This window comes from Chaetomium globosum, genomic scaffold (genome assembly GCF_000143365.1).
Source record: "Chaetomium globosum CBS 148.51 scaffold_2 genomic scaffold, whole genome shotgun sequence".
Lineage (NCBI taxonomy): Eukaryota > Fungi > Ascomycota > Sordariomycetes > Sordariales > Chaetomiaceae > Chaetomium > Chaetomium globosum.
Window position 1 is genome coordinate 4,127,536 of NT_165977.1, and position 18,802 is coordinate 4,146,337.

The window sequence follows — 18,802 nt, forward strand, 5'->3', positions numbered from 1 at the left end:
ATTCAGAGGGGGGAAAGACGGAAAGAAACCCCCAAAAAGAGAAAGAAGTAAAGAAATCCAAGAAAAGAGAAAGAAGCAATAAAAGAATTGAGAAAAGAGAAAGATGTAAAAGGTCGACTAAGAAAAAGAAGAGGTAAATAAAACGGAGTAAAACAAATCCGGTAACTAAATAAAAAGTACCTAAACTTTGATGTCCATGGCTTTGTTTTCGTTCCCCTAGGCAGTCCAAGGATTCGGCCGCACCTCCACTCGAAGATCGGCTCTTTTTGACCAGAGATTGGGGGGTGCTGCTCCAAGTCGATACCGTGGCAGTCTTGCCATGAAACGGAGACCGGAGCCAGATATCCCGCCTATGAGATTCCAAGACGGATAAACCTTCCCCATACCGAATTCTCAAGTCGAAACGATTGTCGATCAGCTCCTTACCTTACACCCTAGTCATAAACTAATCACGCCGATAATATGGACGAACTATAAGGAGCCAACCGCACAAGAGTGAGCTTTTCAGGTGGGGATATTGCAGTCTCGCCTGCATGGCTCACACCTGCGGTCTACATGTATCTGTATCTTGGCGTAAACTTTGAGTTTGCGTTTAACGTCAGCATTCCGAGTGATTTTTGAATACATCCAGCCTCGGGAAACCCTTACAAACTACCTTAATAGGCGGAGAGTTCCTTATAACAAAACATTCACTTCGAAAAAGAAATACAAAACTGTCCAATGCGTAACAACTAAATCTGCAACCAAACGGTGGCCGATTTTCTAAGGTCAGCCGCGGTTATCTATGAGGGACTTACACAGACAACCCTGGGCCGCGGGTCCAAGGATTGGAGGTCACCAAAGTACCTAGCTTTAGCATACTGCAGAGTAACTACCTTGGTTAACGATAAACCCTTGACTCATGTTGGGCACGGGATTCAAACCCCATGGGGATTTTTCCGGCCCCGTAGAGTCGGTCCTCCGCCCCAAATTCGAACCCTGTAAGGAAGGCAGGAATGATGATCACTCTTAGCTACGTTTCTCATGGCTTTGAACGAACGAAGCCCAATTTCCCGCCAATGAGATAAAGCACTACTTCCAACAGAAAGACATTGGCATCGAGGAAAGAATACAAGTACCTATATATTATAAAAATGGCAACGGCAGCCGGCTTCTTTCTCGGCTCTCCTACCACAGCAGACTTGTCATCCGATCATAAGAACAACCCCAGTCACAAGCCCTTTCCAACCCTCTTCGAAATGAAATCTGTTACTATTTTCGCCATGTCCCTTGCCAGCGCGGCCGCAGGCGTGGCTGGTGCGGCGACAACTACCTTCCCGACAGCCAGCGGCGAGACTGCCCTGCCTACCCCCATGGTCGTGTCTGGGGCGTTCGACGGAGGCATGAAGAGGTACAACCGGAACCGTAAGCAAAAGTGTGGACTCTAGAGCCTGGACACACCACCGACTTACGTTGTCTTACAGCCGACACCTGCGAGGGCCAGACGGAGACGGATGAGGATGCGGCCATGTTTATCGTCGAGGACGGCGGAAGCATCTCCAACGTTGTCATTGGCAAGGCCCAGGGTGAAGGTATCCACTGCCGGGGTGCTTGGTCCGTATACCCCCAAGATTCCTGCTTTCAACTCCAGCCGTCCCACTAACTGTTTGATCCATAGCACCTTGGCCAACGTGTGGTGGGAAGATGTCTGCGAAGACGCCGCCACGTTCAAGCAGGCCGAAGGCAAGACGTCGTACGTCATTGGCGGCGGAGCTCGTGGCGCCTCGGACAAGGTCTTCCAATTTAACGGCCGCGGAACTGTGTCCATCAAGGACTTCTATGCCGAGGATTATGGGAAAGTTATGCGGAGCTGCGGTGACTGCACTGCTAATGGAGGACCTCGCCATGTGGTAATTGACGGCGTCATCGCCAAAGACGGTGGACCACTGTGCGGGATCAACAGCAACTTTGGCGGTAAGTTCGGTCAGATCCAAGAACGTACAGAACTCGTTGGACTAACGTTGAGCTTAGATACCTGCAAAATCTCGAACTCGTGCCAAACTGACGGCAAGTCGTGCGACAGATACAAGGGTGTCGTGAAGGGAGACGGTAGCTCGGAGAAGCTCGGGAGTGGCCCTGACGATGTTTCGTGCTTCGTGACCTCGCTCACGGAGACGTGCTAAGAGAGGGATGGATCATGGATGGGGGGATGGCTAGTGTTGAGTTCCATCCCCGGCAGTTACCTTGGTCTGGGCTCTTCCAAACACAAGTCCCCGTTCTACGACGCGAAAGTAACTTGACTCTAAGCTCAAAGTCAAATGAGAATGTGATGAACATGTGAAACACTGGCAATCATCTTGACAGCTTCGACGTGCATGGCGGGGAGAGCAAGGAGAAAAACCGCGATAACTAACCACCGACATTGTGTTAATACTATGGCAATTTGTAGTCGGATCTGAGATCCTGCCATGCTATCCAGAATTGTCCTCGTATAAGGTACCTAGGTACAGAATGTTGCCATTATGCTGGCATTGCGTTGCTACCCCGCGCCGTGTTACCATGCTCGCCATCCTCCAGCAGCTCTCGACGGAGGAGATTATCATAGATGATCGGTCACACTAGGTAGACCTCATGGTTCTCAGCATATATTGTCTGAAGCGTGCTTATATCCCGAATTTGCACCGTCGTCGCGTTTGGGATAGCGATAATCTCCCAAGTGCGGCCGAAGCCGGCATGAGTAACATGGGCCCCGATGCGGAGAGTGGTGGTTGAGCCCTGTAACTTGTAAGGAAATACACACAGTAGTTGATGAGGTCTGGCCTAGATGTAGGTGAAATGTAGGTAGCTTCTTACCCTATAATTGTACATTGTTTTGATCACTAAGGGTATGTATGTATGGGTTGAGTTCTCAAAGTTGAAATTGGTTGGAATGAGCATCAGAGAGAGACGTTTAAATACTGCGTATCGCTTCTTGGTATGTGGTCAGGTGAGCTCAGCACAACTCTCCAGGAGTCCAATCATAGGTAGTTTGTGCTTGGCAGTTTGTGGCAGTGTGTTGGCTGAGCCCCCACGGCATAAGGATCACGAGTGGGGTTCCTGGGTATCGGAAGCTGGGGGGGGGGGGGCGGGGGCCAGCCCCGGACACGATACTCGGCACATATCAGGGAGAGAGTTAGGGAGTTAGGTCTGGAGCAGCACATTAAGACACTCCCGACCACTTACAAAAATTTCGCTCAAAAGCCAAAGTACTAGCATCGCTCACATCCAGCAGACACTTCAGCAAAGTCAATCATACGAGACCGAAAACACGACTCCAAGTTTCCCCGTACCTGCCCCGTAGAACCCGCCGGAGTTCCAGACACGAGCAAGAAACCTTCCACGACAGTTAAAAGAAAGAATATACGACAAGTAGAAAAGTAGCCTCCCATTAAACCTAGGCTACCCCCAACTAATTAGGCAGGCTATCAAAAATTAGAAACTTTAAAGGCTTGCGAATTAGGCAGCATCGGAACCTCTTCCCACGACATATCCGGTTACGACTTACACGCTACATCTGGTTGCCACTCACACTGTCAGAGTGGTGATTGCCAAAGTTCGCATAAGTTTTAGCAAAGAATGAGAGGACTCTTTTGGGGGGGGACTTTTCGACAGTGACTACACCATCATCAGCCACATTGGGATTTGACCCAACATATACACCAGCCCCTAATAACATTGGAGAAATTGGTAGAACTCCGTCATGTTATAAAAAGGGGCTCGCTATATAACGAAGTTATGGCTCACATAGATACCCGTAACAAACCTGGACGCTTTATAGACATGAAGCTGGCATCTAATGCTGATGATTATCCTAATGGTACCACACCAATTGGATAGTCTGATATCGAATCATAGGTTTATGGTGTTCGGGACAAGTAAAACACAGATACCTCTAAATGTCACCCCCGCTAGGTTGGGCCAGATCGCGTTGTGGGCAGAGAATCACCATACTCATACATGCTTCATTCGGCAACCCAACCTAGAAAGACACGCAAGACTTATGTTAATCATCTCCAGCTATATCAAGACCGGGAGGATAAATGGTCTAGGACCATTATGAAAATGACGATAGTGTTGTAACCGGGCTATTGGAGGAATTCGTGATTGTTGGCCGGGAGGAAGGCTTGGTGGGAAAAGGAGTGGACTTGAGGGGGGATAAGAACATTGTTGTTTGCTATTCGTTATATGGGGTGTCTAATTACGATGGGGGATATCGATTATTGCGTCCCGGGGATTTCTAAAAAAGGAAAAGACGGAGTACCTAAGGTACCTAGTTAGTCCAATTAAAAGAAGCAACTTTACCCCTGTGCTTTTACCGCCTCTCTTGCATCCTCTGAGAGAAAAGCTCACCCGCAGTTCTCCCTGCTCACCCCTATTGGCGGGTGAGCCGGAGCCTTCCGAGCAAGCGTGTGATATTCCCCGCAGCAGTGAGAAGCTTGAAAGCACATTTGCCGGCATCCGAACGGTCGTCTTGGTATTTGCCGTCGCTGATATAGCATAACCACACCACCGGTTAAGGATCCTGGCAGAGCGAAGTTAAGCCGATTCGCGGGCGCTTGGCCTCACCTTCTCTGTTCTTCATTACCAACCCGTCGCTGACTCGCCACGGTATATGAAGGGAGCATTTCAGGTTTCTAGCTTGTGTATGGAAGCCCAAACATCGAAATGCCGAGAACGGGAGACACGGGGTTGGGCCGAGGACTGGGAGCTATATATAAGCTGCAATAGAAGCAGAGAGACCAGGTTCTAGGCTCCGTCTTCTTCTCCCCAGGACTCTTCCAGAACCAGACTTGGTAGACCCATTATAGTGATAAGCTGTCAACATGAAGACTCTCTCGGCAGCGCTCGCGCTGATCGCGCCTGTTCAGGCCGGCCTCCGCTTCCCCTGTTCGACCCTGACTATCCAACGCCTCGACCCCGTCGTCCAGCCGGGCGCCATCCCGGCCGCCCATGTCCACCACATCGTCGGCGGCAACGCCTTCAACGCCACGATGGAAGGTGACGTTGGCGCGAGGGCCACCTGCACAACCTGCCAGATGGCTGAGGACTTTTCGAACTACTGGACTGCCCACTTGTACTTCAAACACCCCAACGGTTCTTACCACCGCGTCCCTGTTCTCCCTGTTCAGCCCCTACTAGGCGGCTCGCAGGGCGCCCAGGGTGGACTCACCGTCTACTACACCCAGTTCGACCTGTCGAGGGATAATCTCAACCAGCAGAAAGTCACGGCCTTCAAACCGGTAACTCTCCAGCCCCCTTTCCACATATCATCTAGTCCCGACCGACCACCCCAGATTTCTAACCCGCGAGTACCTACCTACCTAGGGTTTCCGCATGACCGTGGGCAGCCCAACCGTGACCGGCAAGCCGCAAGTCGGCCTCCGCTACCAGTGCCTGCAGGGCCAGAACCGAGGCCGCGAGCTGGACAACTTCCCCACGGGGCCCTGCTCGGGCGGCATCTTTACCACACACCATTTTCCCGCGTCAGTTTAACCCTTTTCTCTCATCATTCCACCGCCCCTTCCCTACTCTCCTCTCCCTTAACCACATCATCCACCTTGAATAACCAAACTAACCACCACCCCTCATTCCCCCCTCCCCAGCTGCTGGGACGGCAAGAACCTCGACAGCCCCGACCACCAATCACACATGTACAACACGATCCGCTACGACGGTTTCATGAACGCTCCTGCCTGCCCCTCCTCGCACCCGGTCCGCATGCCGCAGGTCACGTACGAAACCGTGTGGGACACCACCAAATTCAACTCGATGTGGCAGTCGGGACAGCCGAATCCCTTCGTCTGGAGCTTTGAAGGAACGGCTGGGGGAAGCCATGCGGACTATATGTTTGGCTGGAAAGGTGATTCTTTGCAGAGGGCGATGGATAAGTCTGAGTGTTTCTATGATGGTTGCGGTTCGATCACCAAGCAGGCGATGAGTGTGGCGAATCAGTGCACGATTAAGGAGACCGTGCGCGAGCAGACGGATGGCTGTGAGTGTCTTCTTTTTCTTTTTATGTTCTTCAATTCCTCTCTCTTGTCTATTCAAGGGGTGGTGCATTTTGGGGGGGGGGTGGAGATGCTTGTCCGGGCTAACGTGTGAAATAGGGTTGATGAAACTTCCGGGCCGTGACTAAGACAGATACCTGCGACAGGCTGGGGGGCGCCCATGGCGCGTCGTGCAGAGAGTGGTCTCCGTCTGTCGGATGGATGGATGGATGGATGGAATTTATTTCGCCCGGAGGCACTGGGCCTATAGGGCCTTAGCACGCTAACTACATCCGGATCAAATCGTTTTGCCTTTAACTCGTATAAGCCCCCTACTTCTTCCCTCTTTCTCGCTGCACCACTCCGTCTGTCTCATACGCACTTATATCGTTCGAGCTGGGGGATGACACGTGACTTTTCCCATACATAACCCCAACCCTACCTATTGACATCCGTTTCTTTTTCCCTTGGGTAGATCCATCAGCTCAATCAAATATCGTTGAATGTATCGCATTTGCATTACTCAATTCATTTAAAACGGATATTTATTCAATGCACGCTTAGATCCTTCGAAAACGCTGTTACATGCGGCCGTGGGAATGGTAGATCACTGTTATCAGGGTTGGGGTTAAGAACCGGGCGTCCCATGGACAAAAAAAGCTGAGGTGTACTTGGAGGCGCCGACGAAACCTTTGACGAGAGGACAAAAAAATATATATATAACTACTTTTTACTTTACCCAATTTCTTTTGTTTGATTCATCTTTCTCAGTTTTCTTTAGTTTTCTTTTGTCCTTCCTTTTGTACTTTTTTCTCTCTTTTCTCTCTTTTCTTGTCTTTTCTTGCTTTCTTTCTCCCACCCCGAGTTCGGCTTTTCTGGCCAGAGGGAGCCGGGGCGAGCACGCTCGGGGTGGGGGACCGGAGCAGGGTTGGATGGAGTACCATATACGAAAAAGAAGCAGAATTTCATAGATATCTGTTATTTTTGAGCGATCTCGTGCCTCTCAGACTGGTAGATTTAACGGTGTTGTGGTTGTGTATGGGAAAAATTACGTATCAGAGTTTAGCACGTCAAAAGCGCATAGTACCTCTGCCGGCCACAACACGTGCACCCCAAAAATAAACCAACATCAATCAAACACCAGAGATCCCAACTGTCCACGGTCATGTTCTCGCAGACGGTTAATTGCGCGCGGACTATGCTAAAAAGCCAAAGGGTAGCGGCGCCGCAGCACCAGACAAGTGCGGGGTATAGAAGGGCAACCCCATCCCAAGATAAGCCCTCAGTCGTGACCGACCGCGCTGAGTGTCATATGCATCATGTGCTTCGGGGGGACGTGCCCGTAACCCGATAATTACCTCCTCAAAGCTTCCACCAAACCCCCTCGTCCCCTTCGCGCCTCCCACCTCTCCCGCCACTCTTGTCAGAGCTCGCGACCCCTTAAAACGTCTCTTGGTCGTCCACCACCTGCTCCCCGGCGTCCGGAATCTCGAAGCCCTCCTCGGTCGAGTAGAGGATGGTCTGGATCTGCTTGACGAGCCCGTCTTCGGGCTTCTCGAGCTCGGGGTCCTCCTCGACGGCCTGCTGGACAAGCAGCTCAATGTCGCGGAGCTTGCTGAAGTAAAAATCGCGCTCCCGCTCCAGCCCGACGACCGTCTCCTTCAGCGTGTTGTTCTCCTGCTGCAAGGCCGCGCTCGCCGCACCGCCCGCCTTGATGCCGCCGGCCCGAGGGCCTGTGGTCGGGGTCGTGCCGCCAGGGCGCCGCGCCGCGCCACTAGCCGCCCGCGGAGCCGCACCACCACCGGCGGGCAGAGCGCCGCCTTTCCGCCGGCCAACGGCGTCGTAGTCGCCGCCCGGGTAGTACTGGTCCCAGAACTTCTTTGTCCACTGGAGGAACTCGAGGTTGTCCTGCATCTTACACTTAACGAGCGACTCGACGGGGATCGACCGCTCGACACGGTGCTTCGTGAATGTGTCTATCCAAGCAGGAATTTGTGAGAAATGGGTGCCAACTCAACACGCGGGCCGCACCCTGGCGAACGTACTCTGCAGGACCTTGAAGTTCTGGATGTAGGCATATTCGGAGTTGACGTTGAACTTGACGCGCGACATGGGCACGTCGAGGAAGATGCTGTCGTACACCTGGCAGAGGGCGGCGCTGTTGTGGTGGTTTGCGTGGTCAGCCTGGGTGACATAATTTTTTGCGCGACCGCGATGCGGGGGAGGGGCTGACAACCTACCCGGTACCACACTGCTCGACCTTGGTGATGTTGAGCTGCAGGAGGCTGTTGAGCCATTGCACGAGTTCTTGCCTGTCGAGGGATTGCCTGTCAGCCTGCGTCCTGGAGCGTGTCGATCGCGCGCGTCGTCGACTTCTGCGGGAATCGGGGAGAAACGAACCGAGATTCGCCCATCTTGACTGAATGCTGGAGATGTGTTGCACGGGATTACGCGGGGATTGCGATGAAGGGTCCGTGGCCAAAGTCGCAAAGGAAGCGATGGGTGCGGTGGAAGACGGCGAGGTTTGCTAGAACAAAACAAAGGCAGAGTCCAGGCAGCGACGGTAGGTGTGATAAATTGGGAGGAACTTTCTTCTCCATTCGCCGCCAGTTGACATCTTCCAAATCAGAACCGAAAATCGGGCGTCGGCCAATCAACCATGGTGGGGGTTCAAGGGTGATGCAATATTGATTGGCCCGTGCGTTAAGCGAAGGCACGTGAGAAGCAGAAGAGTGCCCTGGCTCGCGGCCCCCTTCTGATCTCTCCTAACAACGCCGATTTGTTTACTTTCTGCTTCCGCTCTCAACACATCACTCCAAGTTCAAGGCTCGTCACAATCACTGACAAGCCTCGACAACGTTTCCAAGTGACTACACACGACGGGACTTTGTAAGCTGAAAGTATCTTCGCTTCCACTTCCGGTCGGCATCGGCGGAAGCTTCATCTGCTTGGCGACCTTGGCACGCCGCTCTCAATATGAGTAATGACCTGAATCCGAGAACCCCTTGCGATGCAAGACTTGTACTTCGTAAGGAGTTATCCGGGAGTTGTACCATGATGATGAGCCGACAAGCAACGAGTTGGCGCGGTCATGAGAGGACCAGACCTCGAAACTGACATTTTTTATTTGGACAAAATAATACATAGGGACATAGCTCTTCATCTGAACTCGACCCGTATTTCGGGATCGCTCTTGAAAGTTATGACGGCCACCAAAGTGATGATTGATGCAGTTGATGGAAACCTAGGTAGCCTGGCCACGTCCAGCGCAGTATTCAGAAATCCCGAATTGACCGTCGGGTCACAATCCGGGTTACAATCATTGCAATTATTCTACAAGTACCATAACTTCTTAACATGGAACCTTTCGCGGCTTTTAAAGCCGAGCTGCTTCCGTACCGAGGCACTTTTCAAGGGCATCTCACGAATCCGGGTTCCCCAGCACACTCAAAGTTCAGTTGAGCTGAATGGTTGGAACTCTCCCGTCGCACAAGACCACCCACCATCATACAACCCCACTTGAGCGCAGTCCGGCCTTGCAAACGCGGCTTCACACTTGCTGAGTGTGAGGAAGCCCTGTACCAGCAAGCTATTACTAGCAAGCTATTACAATTTGTTTTCTGCCACATTGATTCAGGCTTTTATCACCCCAAGTCCAGGGGTTTACGAGAGAAGATGGAATCATTGGAGACCGAAACAACCGACCCCAGTGCTTGGGCAACAGTGCTTTACGATAAGCTCTGTTTGCCCGGGGTGCTGGTGCTCGACTTTTCGCTGCGAAAGCAAGGCAGCAAATATCCCTTGATAGTGATCATGACGAACGAAGCGGCAAGAGATGCAGATATCACCTCGGTGCTTGATGCTGCAGGCATCACCATGGTGTTTGTCGACACCATATTTGCCGAGTATCAAGGCAAGAGGTACTTTGGCAACTGGCAAAAGCTATCAGCCTGGAGCCTCACAGACTACGAGGTCCGTCACCAACCCATTCCCAAACCAAACAGTCGAACCACAAAAACCAACCACGGAACCCACCCCTAACCCCGCAGACACGCAGCGCATCGTCCTCCTCGACAGCAACCACCTCATCCTCCACCCCATCGACGACCTCCAAACCCTCCTCTTCAGCCACGGCCTCCACCACAGCGGCGGCGACCGCAACGACTACATCGCGGCAGTGCTCACCGCCCCCGGCCACCCCCACCCCAGCACCATCATCCTGCACCCTTCCCTAGCCCAATACCAGCGCCTCCGAAGCACGCTCAACGAATTCTTCTTCTCCCGAGCCAACGAGCAGGACGTGCTGGTCATGGCCTATCGCGGGCGCGTGGCGTCGCTACTGGGCGGGTATAGCGCGCTCGAGTCGAAATGGGGGGGGTATGTGAGCGATGATGGGGCGCGGGTGAAGGTGCGGTTGTATGATCTTGGGAGGCCGTGGGAGAAGAGGGAGGGGAGGGGGGCTGTGAGGGAGTGGTTGGATGTGTGGAGGGAGGTGAGGGGGGAGTGGGTTGGGGATGGGATGCTGTCGGGGGTGGGTTTAGGTGATGGGAGGAGGCGGTTGTGGGAGAGGGTTCTCGGGCCGATGGTTGGTGGTGGATTGTGAAGGCGCTTGGTTGGTTGGAGAGGAGCTAAGGGGGGGACTTGGGTGGTAAGGGGATTGGGAAAAATGATGGTTGATTGGCTTCGAGTTCTAGTAAAGTGTCGGGAAGGTTGACTCGCAGAAGCCTCTGTTCTCATCAAAAATAGAGCACTCCTTTTTTCATTCTCCTTTTCATAATAATCACCAACATTAACTGATACGAACCACACGACTTGCAACTTCATCAGTACGTCCCTGTATATAATATTCTGATCTAGAACTGCCGTCCACTCGCTGGGGCTGCACATCATCCCTTGGAGTGCTGTAGATTGTCTAGATCAACAAGCCGCCGGGACCTGCCCATACCAAAAATATTTCTATGCTTGTGGACCAACTCAAGGTGACGCGGGTGGAGGCAACAGATTTTGGTGGCAGCACTTTCCGGCTAGCACTCGCGGCTGATGGGGCCGGGAAGGGCCGGACGGGCTTGTCATTCCGAGATTGGTGTGTGGGCAGTCGTTGTGACTGGTTGTTGCAGCGCGTTTCATTCGGAATGTGTGACGTCTCATCTCATTCGCCAGGTAGAATACATGTAACTATTACAAAAGGCACCATTACGCCTCAAATCGTACCTCAAATGGCACCTCAAGACGCACCAGCCGGCAGTCTTGTTCTCCCAACCTCAACTCCAGCCCTATGACGGCAGCGAATCGATCGATCTTAAATTGAGCTCACTGGTCCAAAGTTAGCATGACCATCGCCTCTTGATGGTTAAAAAACAGCGGCGCACCTGCGTGGAGCTCTGCATCCAGGCCAAGGGGTAGCCTTGGCGCAGGTACTGGTCCCGGCGATTCTGGTTCCATCCCGAGATGATCATTCCGCCGCCGGACTGGAAAGGTTCGGGCGCAGGCTTTGGCGCTTGTGTGGGCGCCTGTTGGGGAGTGTCTTCCATGTCGACATCGATAGACGCGGGTGTTGAGGGAGTGGATTCGCCTAAGCTGGGAGTGGAATCGCGCGTCGACGCGTCCATGTCCCATTGGCGCGCCCTCTTCGCGAGGTGCTGGTCATTGGCACCATGCAGCTCCGGCTCGTCGCGGCATCGCTTGCGGGAGCTGTCAATCTGCATGGCGAAATCCATTTTTAAAAAGAGCGTGATTGGAAGGAGCGAATAATTGGTTTCGAATGAGTGGATGCGGTTGGTGAGCTGTGGAAGCGTTTCGTGGCCAGTTTGGTTTGGAGAGTTGAGGAACACAGCCAACGCAGGTTTAATTGAACTCCACGCCAAGACTGAAGGGGGCTGCTTTTCTCGCGTTACCTGGCCAACCCACCAACAATCCAGGAGTTAATCCCGAGACAAGCGTCAGCATCCTTGGTCCCACAGGCTGGGGAAGGTGGAAAACGGCCGTGCGGTTGTGGAGATAACTACAAGACAACACAATCTTCCAAATTCCTCGCCGTCCACGCAATGGCATGTAGATCATTGCGGCATCGTACAAATTAATACGCCACGATGGGGGTGTTGGTTGATCGTGTGTGTTCTGGGCTCGGACCGTGACGCACTGTCTCTTGCAACTTGCCGAGGGCTTCGAGTTGCAGACCCGAGCTGATCCTTTCCCTCGGTATAATCAAAGAAGGATGGATGGGGGAGACTCAGTTCTTGATTTCGTTTGTTGATGGGTATTGTGCGAATGAAGGACGTTAACTGACTCACATCAGCTCTCTGACATTTTCAACTTAGGTAATGAGGCGAATAAGCCCAAGGTACCTAGGTAGGTAATCAATGTCTAAGCTTTCTATCACCTTGAACCAGGTGCTTCATTGCCGTCAGAAAGTTTGACAGGTACCTCGGTACCTATCTCCTAGCTAAGGTACCTAGAGCCTAGTGTAGACGTAGAATCCGCTGGGGCACCGACCTATCCACCCAAGCTATGTACGAATCTACCTCAACTACCTCTAGTAACTCCAGAAACACTGCAGGAACTCTCCGGGTTCAATCACGTCTCCTGGTCCCCGAGTCTCCTCTCCCGAATCTCGTTTCGGTCTTGGGCTCATTTTATTTACCATGCGAGTAGCTCAGGGTTAGGGTTAAGCCCGCAAATTCTGGTCAACAACTGCTGCATTCGGCAGGTGGCCCACATTCTTTGCTGTGTAACGACAAAAGGGGTTCTGACAAGTTTCGGATCTCAGTTCATCAAACCACTGAGCCTTGAGGTGCCGACGGTGAACTTGTATAACAAATTCACAAGAAACCAACAAGACTTACCCGACTTATCATCGGAGAGTATTTTATGTGTCCAAAGGCTGATGGAGGCAGCAACGCCATTGCAGATTCGGCGCAAGCCAATCAATGAGAATAATGCGATTCCGGCTCCGCAATCGCTGCGCACCGGCAGCAGCTATGGCAATACTCCAGTACAACAAGTAACTCGCTTAGTTCCCGGTAATCACAACACCACCGCGCCAACTTCTCCCATCACGCCGGACCGGGACTTGTCCGAATGGGTGTTTGAGGAAAAGCCGCCGCCACTCCCAACACGACCCCGACCGCAATTGGAGCAAGAGTTGTGGCTTGGGGTGCAACCTCCGGCAAGGCCCGTCTCACGCGGCGCAGAAGCTGCGGAACCGCAGGAACCACTTCTGCAAATTCCGCGCAGCCATGGCCTCCGGCCCCAAAAGAGCATGCCCGAGTTGTCACGGCTCGGGGGGTTCGCACCAAACTCGGATTCATCTTCCCCAAGCCCGTTCGATGCTCACCCATCGACTCCGGCTGCCACTTTCGGCCCCGGTGCCAGTGCCGGGGCCGGCAAGAAGACCTTTGTGCAAACAGCCCTCACGGAGGCACGTCACTTCGCTGGAGGCCTGATCCCCCATCCGACTGAGTCGACAAAGCACTACACCATCCTCCGCCACTCCCCTGCGCTTATCTTCTACCGCGGACCGAGCACCTCCGTGGAAATGACTATTTTCAGCTCGCCAGATCATCCCCTCCCCGCGGACCGCACGTTATGGCTGCAGCAACGGGGCTACTCGGGAGACAGCGGGATGAAGATCAAGGCATTTTTCAACGCCACAGATAGCTGGCTGCACGTGACGCCGTCAAACCAGGTCGAGATACATCAGCTCGCCGCCGACACGGACCGCGCCTGGCAAAGAGACATTGGCAAGGCCGCAAAGAAGCTGTTGAAGGAGAAGGGGCCGAAAAAGGCCCACATCGTGAGGGAGACGCATGTTATCAGGGTCCCCGAAGCTTCCGATGATGGATACTTCCGCCTCATTCTCTGCACGGGGAAGGGGGTGCCCAATGAAATCAAAGAGGGATCATCCAGGTGCCAGACGCTTTGCACCAGCCCCATTTTCCGCGTCGCCAGCACCTCTACGGACTCGAGCGTATTCCGGGGTGCCTCGCTGAGTACAATGCCATTAGAAATGGGACTCTACGTGGCGTCCATGGTTGCAACCACAACGGTCAACAAATACACCGCCCCCGTCCGGGCCCCGGTGGAAGGCGTCATGAACAAGGTTCGCCCGGGCTTCATCACCGAGACGGTCGGTGGGTTTGTACGCGACGAGCTGAGCGACCGGTCCGCCGAACGGGACGCGGAGCGCGACCAAGCCTACTTTGCGGCCCACCAAGCCCACGTCGCGCGCTCCCTTACCTTCGACCCCAACGTCATCTTCCCCATCGGGCCCGACTCAGGTCCCGAACCGCCGTTCCCGCTCCAGTTCCAAGGCAGAGTCGTCCCCGGCACCGGCCGCAGCCAAGCAGAGCTAGGCATACCCACTGCCAACCTGGCCGATGTCCCAGACGAGATCCGATACCGCCTCAACGGGGTCTACTTCGGCTGGGCACAGGTCCTCCCCGCTAAGAACAAAACCAGGAACAGCACCCAAGGCCCACCCGCTTCGATATTTGACCCAATCTGGCACGAAGCCATCATCACCGTCACACCACACAACCCCTCGGCCGCGCCCTCAGTAACCTCCAAACCACTCGTGACAGCCCACCTCCTCAACTTCCCTCCCCCACCTTTACCCAACATCCCCACCCCCAACTTGAACACACCACCGCCAACCCTAACCAACCACACCCTCCACCTCCTCCCCCTCGGCCTCCTGCACCCCCTCCGTCCCCCCACCCCAACAACCACCCCAACCAACACCAACCTCACCCTCGACACCCACGCCCGCGACACCTGCCTCACCCTCGTCAGCCTCGCCCGCCCCAACTGGCGCCCCACCTCTCCCGCCGTGCAAGCCGCACTGGACCTCCAACAGGCAGAAAAAGGGATAGCGGAGCGGGTGCGTGGTGTAGCTGCGCGCTCGGGCAGGCGGTGTGGTGGGCGGTGTGGCGGGGCGGTGTGGCGGGCGGTGTGGTGAGGGGCGTGTCGGGGCAGATGCATCGGGTGGGGGTAAGGGTTGGGGGGGTGGTGGTGGCGGAGAGGGATCGGGTTAGGGGGGTGGGGGGGTATTGGGTGAGGTGGTAGGTAGGTGGTGGGTGTTTGTTTCCTTGTTTACTTACCTACGTGGCCCGTGGTTTGTGGTCTGTGGTTTAGTAAAGGTCTTTGGGGGGGAGCGGGGGGTCGACGGCTTGATTCTGAGAGGGAGGCCGTACTTAGGGGAGGGAAGGGATGAGCGGTGAGAGTGTTGTAAGTTTCTACGATGGACGCGGCTGTTTATGTTGCGGCGAACTGGAGAGGCCGGATTGCACAGGCGGTAACGTGTCGATTGGATCTTTTTAATGGCTTGTACAATGTTGTAGTTATTTTGGATACAAGGGGTCTTGTTTGAGCGGGGCTTGCTTGAAGTCTCTCATTGCATGTTGCCATGATATTTCGCATGTTGTCATATTTTGAGTCTTGCAACACCTTTTTTATCTGCGCCAGCCCTGTTCTGGCGATGGAGGATGCTTCGAAAAGGGGTGCAAGCCGCTCTTTTCTGACTCTCATACATCACTGGGAGTGCGGGATATTATCTCACGAGCCAAGGGACCCAGCCGTGACCGGGGCCGAACTCCCGCTTCAACGTTGCTTACCAGACATTCAAGCCAGTGCTTCCACTGTCGAAACGCCAAACAGGCCCGGCGGCAACATTTTTCGTTCGCGCCCAACGCCCCACGGCCAAGGGGCGGCCGGGATCCGAGGGCCGACAGCCTTCACGGACCCACGACGATTCGAGACGTTGAAACAAAGGAGGCTCGTCCCCCTCGCTATCCCTAACCAGGCTGGTCTGCACGCTGCAAGCCAATGACTTCATCCCTTGGGCTGAGCCCGCCACATTTCCGGTTGACAGTTATTATTTTGGGGGGCACTTTCACAATCCGGGGTAGCAATCTGTCTCCTTAGCGGCATCGGGCTCGGCATGACTGCCATCTCGGCGCCACTCTTTGCATATGGCTGGCCCCGTGGTACCGGAACCGCCACGACTGACTCCGACCTTTCCTCTGCCTGGTTGAGAAAAGATCGGCGGTGGTTTTGGGCTCCAGAACCCCCATGATTCCAGGCTCAAAATAGGATTCCACGGACCCGGTTCAGAACAAAACAGAATCCCGGGAAAGCGGTTGATTTTCGCTTGCCCTGTTGATCTCCCGATTTTCAACCTGAGACTCTCCAGCGATCGGCAGCAGACTTGGCATTATGGAGTCGAGTTTCGCCTTCTTCGCCTTCTTCGCAACTCAGGGGGTGCCAAAATTGGGACGGGACCTGGCCCGCCGCCAGCCCGGTTTTTGGGATTGTAGCGCACGGCAGTTCCATTCCGCATTGCCGTCCTTGATTATCCAGCATATTAACCGACCCCGAACCCACCAATGGCCCCTACCACAACGCCCTGTTTGGGAAGGCCTCACGTACCCCGGACCACTTCTGGGGTGGTATTGGTGTGGGGTGTCACGCCCGATTCTGTTCACGGGGCTACCGCCAAACCGTGCCGAGCGCCTCGACCTGTGGGACTCCCAGCAGAACTGCATGGAAATTGGAGGACTGGCGGAGGCGTCACTGGCCGTTGGCGCCGCCAGCGGGATGGGGACCCGAACTGTCAGAACTTCTGGTCCGCTAGGCGGACGCGAGTTACCTTGAGGGCGGAGGTAGGAGTGCAGTGGGCTTGGAAGATGCGACGCCAGAGCGTCATATAAACCGGCCGCTGGCCTCCCTCGCTGTCACTTCTGGACTCTTGGACTCTCCTCATCCTCGACAGCATACACCCCGTCAGGTCACCTCGCAACCATGAAGTCCTTCACCGTCGCCACCCTGGCCGCCCTGGCCGGGAACGCCGCTGCCCACGCCACCTTCCAGCAACTCTGGGTTGACGGCGTCGACTACGGCTCCCAGTGCGCCCGTGTCCCCTCTTCCAACTCCCCCATCACCGACGTGAGCGGCACCGGTGTCCGCTGCAATGTCGGCACCAGCCGCCCCAGCGGAAAGTGCCCCGTCAAGGCCGGCTCCACTGTCACCGTCGAGATGCACCAGGTATGTTACTTACTTGACATGCCCCCGATACCTCTAGAGCTACAACATAGACTAACACTCTAACCCTAGCAAAACGGCGACCGCTCCTGCAACAACGAGGCGATCGGCGGGGCCCACTACGGCCCTGTGATCGTCTACATGTCCAAGGTCTCGGACGCCGCCTCGGCCGACGGTTCGTCGGGCTGGTTCAAGGTCTTCCAGGACGGCTGGGCCAAGAAGTCGGGCGGCGGCTCGGGCGACGACGACTACTGGGGCGTCAAGGACCTCAACGCCTGCTGCGGCAAGATGGACGTTAAGATCCCCTCCGACATCGCCCCCGGCGACTACCTCCTCCGCGCTGAGGTCATCGCGCTGCACACCGCCGGCGGCGCGGGCGGCGCCCAGCTGTACATGACCTGCTACCAGCTCTCCGTCACCGGCGGCGGCAGCGCCACCCCGGCGACCGTCTCGTTCCCCGGCGCGTACAAGTCGTCGGACCCCGGCATCCTCGTCAACATCCACTCGGCCATGTCCGGCTACACCGTCCCCGGCCCGGCCGTCTACTCGGGCGGCACCACCAAGGCCGCCGGCAGCGCCTGCACTGGCTGCGAGTCCACCTGCAAGGTCGGCTCCGGCCCCACCCCGACCCTCTCCCAGCCGACTTCCTCGGCCACCTCCAACCCGGGCAACGGCGGCGGTGGCAACGGCGGCTGCGAGTCCCAGAAGTACCAGCAGTGCGGCGGTACCGGCTACACCGGGTGCACCAACTGCGCTGTAAGTTGACCTGCCTACTCCTGAAGAAGATGTAACAATGAGAATATGGATGCTGACTGTTGTTTAGTCCGGCTCGACCTGCAGCGCCGTCTCGGCTCCCCACTACTACCAGTGCCTGTAAAGGATCTCATGGGATCCGTAAAAGGGTACCACATCTAAGTGGCGCCGACCAGTTAGGGTTATACCCATTGTCACACAAGCATTCATGTATATAGTTGATCCTTGCCGACTGTGAATACAATATCCATCACTTGGACTTCGTGGTTGCATTGCTGTGGACTGGACGTGGCATGTGAATGTTTCAAGCTTCCCTGCGAGCTGTTAAACATCTTATCCTTCCTATAACAAGTGTGATATCATTGATTTTCTCAGGGTTCTAGGAAATATTTTCAAGTATCTAGATTCAGTGATGAGTGGGTAGCAAGAAGGATATAGTCATAAGGTCTATGGATATCACGGTTAGAGTCACCGTGGTAGGGGCAAGCTGGTATATTGTGTGGTTGCACGAGGAACCGAATGTGGGAGGCGAGGCGCTGGTGGTTTCCATGGGGACCGTGATGGCCGAATTTGTCCGAGAGCCCGAGAATGTGGCCTGACCCGAGGTGGGATGAGGGTGTCTGGGACTTGATATACCCCAGGATATCCAGTTCAAACGTATCGTGCTGGCGCCCGTAAGAGTCGGCGGTGAGAACTTTAAGTGCAACATGCCCCTTCGTCCTATAGTTATGTACCTGGCGTTAGGAGTTCACCGGCTCCCTTATTACATGGGGCGTGCAGGCGAAATGGCCTTACTACGTGTTGCAAGCAAGTCAAACAATCGAGTAAACGCCAAAACCCGGCTTGCTCACGATTCGGTACTTGCCATCGCTGAACAAATCTCCGATCCGAACAGGGTGATAACCTCCATCACAAAATCGACCGATGCTCTCCTCGGAAATTGGGCGAAAGGTTTGTAATTGTTGGGGAGCGCGGCCGAGTATCGACTTCAGGCGGCCTACGCCGGC

At 54.7% G+C, this 18,802-nt stretch overlaps 7 protein-coding genes across 7 annotated transcripts; 5 read left to right on the forward strand and 2 right to left on the reverse strand.

Moving 5' to 3' along the window:
• Positions 1–1,133: 1,133 nt before the first annotated feature.
• On the forward strand, positions 1,134–2,162 carry CHGG_03409 (uncharacterized protein; the record flags this gene model as incomplete). Its single annotated transcript, XM_001229924.1, has 4 exons — positions 1,134–1,404; positions 1,464–1,593; positions 1,658–1,953; positions 2,011–2,162. The coding sequence occupies 4 exons, from the start codon at positions 1,134–1,136 to the stop codon at positions 2,160–2,162; spliced, it is 849 nt and encodes a 282-aa protein (XP_001229925.1).
• Positions 2,163–4,841: 2,679 nt separating this feature from the next.
• CHGG_03410 (uncharacterized protein) lies at positions 4,842–6,154 on the forward strand (the record flags this gene model as incomplete). The annotated part of the gene is made up of 4 exons (XM_001229925.1): positions 4,842–5,258; positions 5,344–5,501; positions 5,622–6,010; positions 6,126–6,154. 4 exons carry the CDS (start codon positions 4,842–4,844, stop codon positions 6,152–6,154), a joined length of 993 nt encoding a protein of 330 aa, XP_001229926.1.
• Positions 6,155–7,445: 1,291 nt separating this feature from the next.
• CHGG_03411 (uncharacterized protein) lies at positions 7,446–8,419 on the reverse strand (the record flags this gene model as incomplete). Its single annotated transcript, XM_001229926.1, has 4 exons — positions 7,446–7,981; positions 8,051–8,163; positions 8,246–8,317; positions 8,406–8,419. 4 exons carry the CDS (start codon positions 8,417–8,419, stop codon positions 7,446–7,448), a joined length of 735 nt encoding a protein of 244 aa, XP_001229927.1.
• Positions 8,420–9,881: 1,462 nt separating this feature from the next.
• CHGG_03412 (uncharacterized protein) lies at positions 9,882–10,608 on the forward strand (the record flags this gene model as incomplete). The annotated part of the gene is made up of 2 exons (XM_001229927.1): positions 9,882–9,977; positions 10,063–10,608. 2 exons carry the CDS (start codon positions 9,882–9,884, stop codon positions 10,606–10,608), a joined length of 642 nt encoding a protein of 213 aa, XP_001229928.1.
• A 309-nt stretch (positions 10,609–10,917) lies between these two features.
• On the reverse strand, positions 10,918–11,722 carry CHGG_03413 (uncharacterized protein; the record flags this gene model as incomplete). Its single annotated transcript, XM_001229928.1, has 2 exons — positions 10,918–11,109; positions 11,375–11,722. The coding sequence occupies 2 exons, from the start codon at positions 11,720–11,722 to the stop codon at positions 10,918–10,920; spliced, it is 540 nt and encodes a 179-aa protein (XP_001229929.1).
• A 1,166-nt stretch (positions 11,723–12,888) lies between these two features.
• Positions 12,889–14,961, forward strand: CHGG_03414 (uncharacterized protein; the record flags this gene model as incomplete). Its single annotated transcript, XM_001229929.1, has 1 exon — positions 12,889–14,961. The coding sequence occupies one exon, from the start codon at positions 12,889–12,891 to the stop codon at positions 14,959–14,961; it is 2,073 nt and encodes a 690-aa protein (XP_001229930.1).
• Positions 14,962–16,802: 1,841 nt separating this feature from the next.
• On the forward strand, positions 16,803–17,919 carry CHGG_03415 (uncharacterized protein; the record flags this gene model as incomplete). The annotated part of the gene is made up of 3 exons (XM_001229930.1): positions 16,803–17,045; positions 17,115–17,798; positions 17,866–17,919. The coding sequence occupies 3 exons, from the start codon at positions 16,803–16,805 to the stop codon at positions 17,917–17,919; spliced, it is 981 nt and encodes a 326-aa protein (XP_001229931.1).
• Positions 17,920–18,802: the final 883 nt, after the last annotated feature.